Source organism: Elephantulus edwardii, unplaced genomic scaffold, assembly GCF_000299155.1.
Source record: "Elephantulus edwardii isolate Elephantulus edwardi_28Jun2011 unplaced genomic scaffold, EleEdw1.0 scaffold00005, whole genome shotgun sequence".
NCBI classification, from domain to species: Eukaryota; Metazoa; Chordata; class Mammalia; order Macroscelidea; family Macroscelididae; genus Elephantulus; species Elephantulus edwardii.
Genome location: NW_006399755.1, coordinates 7,104,368 through 7,115,549, shown reverse-complemented (window position 1 = coordinate 7,115,549; position 11,182 = coordinate 7,104,368). Strand labels below are relative to the sequence as shown.

The 11,182-nt window shown below is 35.5% G+C and overlaps 1 protein-coding gene across 2 annotated transcripts in view; it reads left to right on the top strand.

Moving 5' to 3' along the window:
- Positions 1–11,182, top strand: part of NRD1 (nardilysin (N-arginine dibasic convertase)) — a 106,364-nt gene that overhangs the window by 13,979 nt on the left and 81,203 nt on the right. Inside the window, exons 2-6 of one of the 2 annotated variants that reach the window (XM_006879672.1) lie at positions 5,340–5,664; positions 8,791–8,924; positions 9,823–9,892; positions 10,059–10,140; positions 10,796–10,949. In XM_006879672.1, the coding sequence (XP_006879734.1) occupies positions 5,340–5,664; positions 8,791–8,924; positions 9,823–9,892; positions 10,059–10,140; positions 10,796–10,949 (765 nt within the window). The remainder of the gene's footprint in view (positions 1–5,339; positions 5,665–8,790; positions 8,925–9,822; positions 9,893–10,058; positions 10,141–10,795; positions 10,950–11,182) is intronic. The other variant, XM_006879673.1, reaches the window with a different exon arrangement.

The window sequence follows — 11,182 nt, the reverse complement described above, 5'->3', positions numbered from 1 at the left end:
CCTTTATATAAATTATATTTATATTCATTATTAGATTTTAAAGATTCAGTAGCTTGTGACTGAATTATCCCTCTTCTGTAATACTCTATTGAGTGAAAGAAATTGCTTTATGTGATTATACAACAGTATTTCCATTTTGTTCTCAGTGGACACTGGGTTGTTTTTGCTTTAATTAATAGTTTAGTTTACTCTCCTGAGACTCTGTCTATATTTATTGATCTGGAGGTTCAGGCTTTCCTGGAAAGAATCAGCATGTTACCATATATGCTTAAGATTATGTCTTTATATTTTCATTAAATTGATAAACTTTGCCTTTGACTTTTTAATCACTTCTCAAAATTTTTTGTCTGTTGATAGCAGTCTTTTAATTTTCCTGTCATGATTTTATTCTCAAAAAAAAATCACAAACAAAAAAATAACTTAAAATTTTTTTATGTCATTAAAATATGACTCCTGATATTATTCTATATTTGTGTGTACAGCCTTCTATCTTGAGATGTCCTTCTTCATCTTTGTATAGGCATACCTCCAAGATAGTGAGGATTCTATTCCAGATTACCACAATAAAACAAATCTCATTAAATTTTTTTGTTGGTTCTTGGAGCAAATGAAAGTTTAATGTGAAATTATAGTCTTTAAAGTGTATAATACCATTGTATCTTAGCAAAACAATGTACACAGCTTAATTTAAAAAGATTACTAGAAGATGCCAACCGTCATCTGAGACTTTAATTCGTTAATAATCTTTTTTTCTGGTAGAGGATCTTGCTTCCATATAGATGACTGTTGACTAAAGGTAGTTATGTGGTTGTTATGTGCTGTAGCTTCAACTTTAACTCACAGTGACCCTATGAGCAATGGCTCTAAACCTTACCATTTCCTGAGCCAGCTCACTGTCTCTGACTCACCTGACCCCATTGGCACAGCTATTGTGTCAATCCATCTCATCCAGGGTTTTCATCTTCTACCTTTTAACCTCCAAGCATGATGTCCTTCTCCAAGAACTGTTCCCTCCTGTTGACATTCCCAAAATATGTGAGATGGAGCTTCAGAATCCTTGCCTCCAAGGCCATGATGTGTTCAGCACTCTTCTCCAGCACTACAACTCAAAGGCATCAATTCTTCTTCTGTCATCTTTATTCATAGTCCAGCTCTCAGATGCTTAAGAAAATATTTAGAAGACCATGGCCTGGATCAGGGGCCCCTTTGTCTCTAGATTGACATCATTACTCTTTAGCACTCTGGACAAACCCTTGATAGATTTTCTTAATGCAACTTGTGATTTATTGACTGCTGGTGCTAAGAGTGCTGATTGTGGATCCAAGTAAGATGAAATCATTGACAACCTCAATTCTTTCTTCAACTATAGTGATAACTACCTATTGATCCAGTGGTGAGGGTTTTGTTTTTTTTTAAATTTTTGTGTGAGTGTACCGTCAAATCAGATCTGACTGGTACAGGAAGAGATTGTCCCTCCTTTTCCCAGCAGAGCATCTGGTGGATTCGAACCGTGTGCCTCTGGGATTGTAGTTGCAGCTCCTTACCACAAGGCCACCAGAGCTCCCCAGTTTTTGTTTTCTTGATGTTAGATGCAACCCATATTTAAGGCCACAGTCTTTGATCTTCCACAGTTAACACTTTAAGTCCTCCTCAGTTTAAGTGTGCAAAGTTGTGTCATCTGGATAATGCAAATTGTTAATGAGTCTTCCTCCAGTCCGAATGCCACATTCTTCATAAAGTCCAGTGTTCTCAATTTGTAGAAGATTGGGGAGATGTGGCATTTTCTTAAGATGTCCATGAAGTTTGCCACATTGATCTTATTTTTCACTTGAATGCTTTTTTCAGAACATATACAATGTTATTAATTAAGTTTACTATCCTTTATTGGACACAGTTCTTGAAATCTCAAAACAATTATGATAGTATCATCAAAGATCAGTGATCACAGATCACCATAGTAGATATAATAATGAAAAAAATTGAAAAATTTTTGTGATGGTGGTCTTATGTGCCATTGAGTTACCCAGGACTCATAGCAAACTTATGAACAACAAATCTGAACCTTGCTTTATCCTGCTGTTCCCTTTTTTTTTAGTTTTACACTAGTTTATTTACAAAATTTGAACATATTATTTTAGAGAACAGATTATTTCAATTTCCCTCACCCCTCCCCATCAAATTGTACAACCCCATGATTAATTCCCCCACCCCCTGCACATCCTTATTCCATTTTCACCCTCTCCTACCTCTCTTGGATCCTTATACTCATTCTACAATAATGATTTTATACAATATTTATCCTTGTAGGACTGAGTTAGTTCACTGCTCCCAATCTTTGATATGCTTGAACCTACTATTGTAGGCCCTATGTCAGTTCATCTTGTTGAGAGTCTTCCTTTCTTTCTCTGACCCTCTCCACCTTTCCCAGCATAGTATCTCCTACGGGCTCACGCCTCCTGACAATATACCCAAAGTGTATGACACAAAGTGTTAATGCTCTTAACTCTAAGGAGCCCCCTGGTTGCACTTCCTCAAAGACAGACCTGTTGGTTCTTTGGCAGTCAATGGGATAATTCAGTACTCTTTTTCCTGCACTACAACTCAAAGGAATCAATTCTGTCGTTCATTGTCCAACATCCAAATATATAGGACGTAACTGAAGAAGACCGTGGCTTGGCTTAGGCACATTTGAGTCTTTAAACTTAAACTGACATCCTTGCTCTTTAGAACTTTAGAGAGGTCTTTGACAGCAAATGTTCTGAATGCAGAACATCTTTTGGTTTCTTTACTGCTGCTACACTGGGTGTCGATTGTGGAGCCAGGTGAAATGAAATTGTTGATAACTTCAGTTGTTTCTCCATCTATCATGATATTATTTCCTATTGGCCCAGTGTGAGGATTTTAGTTTTCTTGGTGTTGAGGTGTAATCCATATTGAAAGATGTAATTCTTGATCTTTGATCTGTTTGGAGTAGGTGGTTCATGTTCTACATTCTCTGCAAGCAAGGTTGTGTCCTCTATATAACACAGGTTGCTAATAAGTTTTTCTCTAACCCTGATGCCACATTCTTCTTAATATAGTTTCTCAAATTATTTGTTCAGCATACAGATTGAATATGGTGAGAATTACCACAATGTGACATAGAACACACAAAAACCCCCAAAATAATTTCCCTATTTGTAAAGCATAATTAATTGAAAGCACAAAGAAACAATATGCTTGTGTGTCATTCTACCTCCCAGTTTTTTAGTTAACTTTATTCATCTTAAAGTCACAATGTAAGTGTACCCTGTCTCAGAGGCTTTTTTGCTTCTTTGTAACATTCTGGGTTTATGTTCTCTGTGGTCACTTACTAACTCATTCTGAGTTTGAACCCACTCATAGCTGACCCTCCAGTGAGTTTTCAGAGGCAGTTAATTGCATGGGAGAGGACTGCCTGTCTCTTTCTCCTGGGGAGCACTAGTACTATACATTGTTAAATAGGGCTTTAATTGATATTTTGCCTTAAAACTTTAAACTGACCTGGCTGTGCAATATATTGAGGGATACTTGAGGTTAGTACATTACATGCTGTGCTACTAACTAAAAGACCAGCAATTTGAACTCACCAGTCTCTCTATGGGAGAAAGATGAGCAGTTTCTTTTTCCATAAAGATTTACAACCTCAGAAACATGATGGAAGTTTGTCATGAGTCAGACTCAACACAGCAGTGGTTAGCTTTCCCTTAGGTTAAATCTTTTGGTATGGTTGAATCTTTAAATACTTAGAAGATCTTCTGTAATAGTAGGGAAGGCTAAGGAATGGGTTGGTGTGTATACTATCTTTATTTCTTTTTAACATCTAAAATTTGTTTTTTTAAAAGAAGTATATATTGTTGTTATGTACTGTCAAGTCTCCTGCGACTTACAGCGACACTTTGTATAACAGATCTGAACCCTGCTCTATCCTGAGCCAACCTTATTGTCTCTAACACACCTACCCCAATTACCCCAGTAACTGAGGCAATCCATTTCATTTAAGGTCTTCCTCTCTTGTTCTGTTGCACCACCCTTCTAAGCATGATGTTCCTCTCCAATGACTGGTCCCTCCTTGCAGCATACCCTAAGTATTTCAGACAAAGCTTCAGAATCTTTGCCTCCAAGGAGCAACCTGGTTTCACCCTCTTGAAGATGAACCTGTTTGTATTCTTAGCAGTCCATGGTATATTCAGTACCCTTCTCCAGTACCACAGCTCAAAGGCATCAGTTATCCTTCTATCATCTCAAGTCATTGTCATTTTCTGATGCATAGCAAGTACTTGTGAAGACCATGGTCTGGATCAGGTGCATCTTAATCTCCAGACTGACATTGTTACTCTTCAGTACTCTGGTGATGTCCTTGACAGCGGAATTTCCCAGTGCAAATTCATCTTTTGATTTCCTGGTTGCTGGTACCAAGAGTGTTGATTGTGGAGCCAAGCAAAGTAAAACTGATAATTCAGAATTTTAAAAAATACCAAAAATATGCATGAAATGTATTCGTCTTTGTCTTTCCCCTCAACTACTACTTAGAACTATTTTAGTAACTTCTCCCTGGAGGCAACCAGTTTTATTCTATACATTGGTTTTGTGTGTGTATTAATTTTCCAATAATTGGATTGAGTTCTGGAGATAAAAGTCCACCCTGAAAAAAAAAAAAGTCCACCCTGAGTTGTTGATGTGTAGATTGCTTCTTTGTCTGTGGTTCTGGGTGTTCCTTGGTTCCCAGATGATCTTCATATAGGGTATGTCTCTGCTCCCTGACTACCTCTCCTCCACAAGTGTATGCAAATTTCTGTGTTCTGATCTCTTCTTATAATTCAGAAGTAATTAGATTTACAATATGTCATATTTGCCAAGCATGATTCAATTAACATGGCAGAGAAAACCTTATTTCCTGTCAGGATTAACAGGGATTAGGATTCTAGTTTTTATTTTGAAGGATATCATTTATTATTATCTATTAACATATTATTACATCTATTAACATATGTATACTTTGTGTATTTTGTGTGTTTATATTTTTATTTATGTGTGTTATTAAGTGCCATCAACTCATCGCTGACCTTCCAGCAAGTTTTCAGACTGTAAATCACATGGGAGGATATTACTCAACTTTCTTCTGTGGAACACTTGGTGAATTCGAACCATGTGCCTTTGGTCTGGCAGTGCAGCTCATTACCACCAAGCACCAGCACTCCCTATTTTTATATATACACACACGTTTGGATTTTTAATTTATTCTGCTAAACTAATTGCTTGTGTTGTGTTGGTACAGTTTAATGAGCAGTTGACTTAAAATGTTTTTGATCTTTTTTCAGATACATCAAATTACAGAATGGCTTGCAGGCACTTTTGATTTCAGACTTAAGTAATGTGGAAGGTAAAACAGGAGATGCAACAGATGAGGAAGAGGAAGAAGAAGAAGAAGAAGAAGAAGATGATGATGATGATGATGATGATGATGATGAAGAAGATGAAGATTCTGGAGCTGAAATAGAAGATGATGAGGAAGAGGGTTTTGATGATGAAGATGAATTTGATGATGATGATGATGAACATGATGATGATCTTGATACTGAGGATAATGAACTGGAAGAATTAGAAGAAAGAGCAGAAGTTAGGAAGAAAACTACTGAAAAACAGGTACGAGTTGTGTTTATAATATTTTGGGAATTCTTTGGGATAAGCTGTAAATTCGTACTTTATACCTTTAAGGTAAAAAGGAAGTATATAGCTTTTGATCTTCAGTACAGAGATAGATGATTGATTGATAGAAAGAAAGAAAGAAATGAAGGAATGAAAAAGAAGACAAGAACAATGTGAGTGTAGAATCCTTGTCTAAAGAATTGGCCCAAATTTCTAGTGCATAGTTTTTATGTAGATAAATGATAGTGATTTACCTCTTTTTAAGGCACAGCAACAAAATGTGGATACAATAACAGCACATTGGAAGAGTTGAAATAGAGGTGGGGAGTTTAGTTAGCCTAATGTATAATAATAAAGAATATATAAAAAGAACTTGTTATGGAAAATTTCTCTTTAGAAATCTTTTGAAGAATGTCTACATTTTGCAGTACAGAGCACCTGTATTGTTGTTATGTGTACTGCTGCTTCTGAACCAACTCCTAACTGACCCTCTAGTGGGTTTTCAGAGGCAGTAAGGAGCTTATCCGTCTTTTCCCTGCAGCCTTTTGGCTTGGCAGTGCAATTCCTTACCACTAAGCCACCAGAATTCCCTTTGTGGATGAATATAATAGAATTAACAAGCAAATATTTATTGTTGGTGTTCTTATGTACGATTGAGTTGGAACCAACTCATAGCTGACTCTCTGATGGGTTTTCAGAGGCAGTTTAATCACAGGGGAGATTGCCCACAGAGCAGCTAGTGGACTCAAACCACATGCCTTCAGGATTACAGCCTGATTTCTTGCCCTTAGCCCACCAGAGCTCCCTGATATTTATTAAAGCTAGATAATTTTTTTCATTGTTGATTGCATATAGTATAGTCCATAAATGTAGGACATACTATTTAGATTATGAAGACTGAGGATTAGATGTCAAATATATTTAAAGTGTTCAAGTGTGTGAAGTATAAGTAATGGAAAATCCTTTTATAATAACAATTCTTGGAAGAAGCTATTTTTTTTTAAATGAGAGACTGTATAGGTTTTTTCATTTAAGTTGTTGAGTCAGGTCTAAGAAATTGTCTTCCCTTGATGCTCACTTTATGAGGGAGCTCCTCTCTTGATTCTCACTTTATGAGGGAGCTCTGGTGGCAAAGTCCATAGAAAATTGTTGCTAACTCAAGGCTCTGGAGTTCAAATTCACTAGTGGTTTCTTGGGAGAAAGATCCTTCCGTTTCCTTCCATGCAATTTATAGCCTCAGAAACTGACTGAAGGGTCGACTGTGACTCATTGGCAATGAAATTTTTGAGACTCACATTATGAGTGATGCCTCTATTGTTTTATAATTTGGTTAAGCCATATAATTTTCGTTTAGAAAGCTAAAAGTTACAGAGTAGAAACAACACTGACAGGAGACTAAATTTTAATTCTAGCTTTCTGTCTTTCTAGATAATTTTAGACCTTTTTATGTTTTCATTCTAAAACAGATGGGTGGTGGTTGTTAATGAAACCCTGCCTGATCTGTATCATCCTTCCAATCTCTTCTGTGCTTAGTTAAGCCCCCATCATTGTAATCATTATATTAATCTATCTCACAGAGGATCGTCCTATTTTTTGCTCACCCTTTACTTTTCTGAATATGAAGCCCTTCACAAGGCACTGGCCATTCCTGTTAACAAGCCATGATATAATTTTTGAGATTTGTTTTAGCTATAAGACTAATTGTGTTATAACTTCTTTACTGGGTATTTTCTATCTGTAAGTTACCTTCTGTACTTACCTTTGATTCTGAAGGTGATTTCTTTATATCTTTAGGTAACTTTTCATCTGCTTTGAAATTTGTTATATCCCCTGTTAGCTGAGAAACAAAGTTTTAAGTTAAATACTATATTAGTAATATAAAAATGAAAAATAGTATTGATAGTAATTTTATTGTCCAATCATAATAAGAGACCTCAGATTTGTATGACAATTTGTAACAATTTGTAAACATCATTGGTGAATTAAAGATGCACATAAAGATTTTTTTTTTTTACTCCACTAGCCTAGTGGGTAAAGAGTTGTTCTGGGTGGATGATTTGAATTCACCAGCTGCTCCATGTGAGAAAGATGGGAAATTTACAGTTTATAGCTTTAGAAAACCCACTGGAGTGTAAGCTATGAGTCAGTTTTGAGTTGACAACTATATGTTGAGCTTTTATTTGCTTAGGAGGGTCAAATCTTAAGTTAATCCAAAGCTTACCTCTTCTAGAAGCAGCAAGGTTAGATTTTTGTGATCATTAAAAAAAAAGAAAAGAAAACTTAAATGCTACATTTATTTCCTGAAAACTCAGTATTATAACTTTACTCATGAGATATTGTTAACTAGCTCTCTGGATCCTATTAGGAAGCTCTGACTTGTAGTGATTTTGTGTTTGACGGGACAAAGCATGCCCCAGTTCTGCGCCATCTGTTACAGTCCATTTTCTCGGCCACTGTGTCATGCCTTGTACTTTACCTAAAGTGATTTAAGAGATCAAATTGTATTTCTGAAGCTATGAGTACCTTTGTGAGAGGAAAAGATTCTATGATTGTAACAGTGGAAAATTATATTTGTGGAAGAAGTGTCTGTAAAAGGGAAATAAAGTAGGTTGATCTAAGAGGTAGCTTAAGAATGGTATCAGAGTCCCTGGGTAGTGCAAACATGCTGCTTGCTCAAAAGTTAGAGGTTTGAGTTTACCCAGAGTTGCTTTTAGAAGAAAAGCCTGGTGAGCTACTTTGTGAAAAATCATCCATTGATTGATTGAAGAGTGATGTTGAGTTTTTTGGTCTAATTTTTGTTTGGAAATGTGAACTATTGGACTTGTTATGGTAAACATGGGAACTAATAAAAGAAATAGGAAGAAAACAATCTTGATACATGGGCACACTTACCTAAAGAAATTGACTACTTCTCTGAGTCATCTTTTTCTTCCCTCTGTTTTCTTTATCCTGAAAGAGTTGTCTTCAATGACAAATACTTGATAAATAAACAAGATTGAAGTTTTAAGTTTGATATATAGAGTTGTGACTTGTTCCAGGCTTTCTTAATTTGATTCTCAAGTATGCATTTCTCAACTGTGAATTTTTGGGTAGAAAAGTCTCAAGTGTGAATTTCTTTTCTAGCAATCGCAGAGCCTGTTTTTGCTGTGGTCAAAGCTGACTGATATACTGTGGTTTAAGTCAACTTATACAAAAATATCTTCAGCCCTGCTGTTCAAGACAAGAGAACTTAATGGGGTAGTTGGAGCTGAAAGCAGGTTAGGCAACTATTAAAACCATCACAGAAAAGGTTAGACTGTGGTTTGAAGAAAAAAAAATAGATATTTCTCCGTGTTTTTAAGAGTTATGGATCCATGTCTTCAAGGTGGATTTACTAAAGTGAGGCTGTTTGGTTCTTCTAAAAACCTATTTTTCATTTTCTTTACACATGGTTAGAGTACATACTTATTTAAAAAATTCCATTGTTAAGAGGGTAACCATTTACCAAAACAATCTGATTCACTAAATGTGTTAGCCCTTTAAAGTGATATTTTAAAATTGAAAAAGTTAATAATTTAATGATCTATCTCAAAGATTCAATTTGGATTTTTTTTCTTTGTGTTTTTATTTATAATCCCAGTGATATGTTTGCCCTAACCATTTTAAGTTCAGAACTTCTTGTACCTTTTGCTCCTATATTTTGTTTAAAAATTAATTTCTGCAAAATATTGGGAGAATATCTATTAATCAGTAAGATGTAATCTTACTTTTCTTTTACTTGCAATTATCATTGATAAGGTGAAGAACTAAAAAGCCTCTTTAAACTTTAGCTTTGTAGTTTTAATAGCTAGAGATTTTCTTTTCTAACAACTTTTTTAAAATATTTTTGTTAGGTGTTGTTCTGAAATGTTGTTTTACTCTTTATTTTAATAAAACAAAATTTTCTTAGTAACATGTTGAAAGACTTCCACTTGTAGTAGCTAAATTACTCAACAAAGAAATCTTTAATAGCTTAGAGATCCTCAGATCTGATCTTTATCCAGATTTCCAAATTTTGCTAATCCAGGAAGGAAATTCTGTACAGAACTCTGAAATACTGGCATGAAATAGTATCTGGGTGGGCTGCCCATGTCCGCCTTTCCCTTTTTTCTGTCTCTTTCTGCTTTTTTTCTTTAGGTCTGCACCTGTTCAGCATTTGGCAGGATGGCAAGAGGAGGAGCAGCAGGGTGAAACTGACACAGTTCTGGTGAGTTTCACTTTGCTGCTGCTCCTCCTGATTTTCAGGGAAAGAATTTTGTTGGTTTCTATTGGAAATCGGAAATCAACCATCTCCACACAACTCCCTAAGATGAGATGCTAATGTTACTCCTTTTGAATTGACTTGCTATTTGTATGTGTTCTACTTACTCCAGTCTGCTGCGGCTCTTTGTGTTGGAGTTGGGAGTTTTGCTGATCCCGATGACCTGCCCGGGCTGGCACACTTTTTGGAGCACAGTAAGATCTTTGTAAAATGTCATTCCAGAGTGTGTTTTCTCCTCCCTCCAAATTTGGATAAATTGATTTCAAGTTTAGGCAACTACTTAGAAGAATGATATGTCTGACAAGAGAAAAGACTAAGGGCAAAAAAATATCTTTGGTTTATGACTGTCAGAGTGGAAAACTTTTGTTTGAGTGGACTTGTATTAAGGAAAGTGGAGTGAAACCACTTAGAAAACAAAACAGAGAATTCAGTTACATTATAAATATGCCCAATAAAGTCTCTGTGGCTATGATACAGTAACAGTACTTAAATCCATATTGGTGTTTGTGAATCAGCTTACCCAGGCTTTCTAAGGAACCTGAGGACAAGCACGACCTTCTTAAGTTTTTGTATTCATGGTTTAATCTGCATATATGGTGATGTTTGAATTTTTCCTGTTTTACAAGTAAGCTATATCTTTACTTATTTTTCCATATTTTCCTCCCTGGCTTTTTAAACATAAAAAGATTTAATATATGAGCATTATAGAAAATTCCCCAAATAGAACTTTAACAAAGAAAGTAATGAAGTGTTGGCTTTTCAACACATTTGAGAAAGTTCATAAATAATAATAATAATAAGTATCATCAATATTGTTGTGTTCTGTGACTTTGTGTTCTTTTCACTTAGTGGTATTCATGGGTAGTATGAAATATCCAGATGAAAATGGCTTTGATGCCTTCCTGAAGAAACATGGGGGTAGTGACAATGCCTCAACTGATTGTGAACGTACAGTCTTTCAGTTTGATGTCCAGAGAAAATACTTCAAAGAAGCCCTGGATAGGTAAATAATTAAAATTGTATTTTTATTATAATTATCTAATGCTACTTAAAAATAGAAATATTGGACATATTGTATGGTATTTCTTTTTGAGAAGCAGTTTAATTTTGTAAAATTGCAACAATATTTTACCTGGAATAAACTGTTAAATGTTGTTGTTGTTGTTATGTGCCGTCGAGTCGTTTCCGACTCATAGCGACCCTATGCACAACAGCCCTAAACCCTGCTCTGTCCTG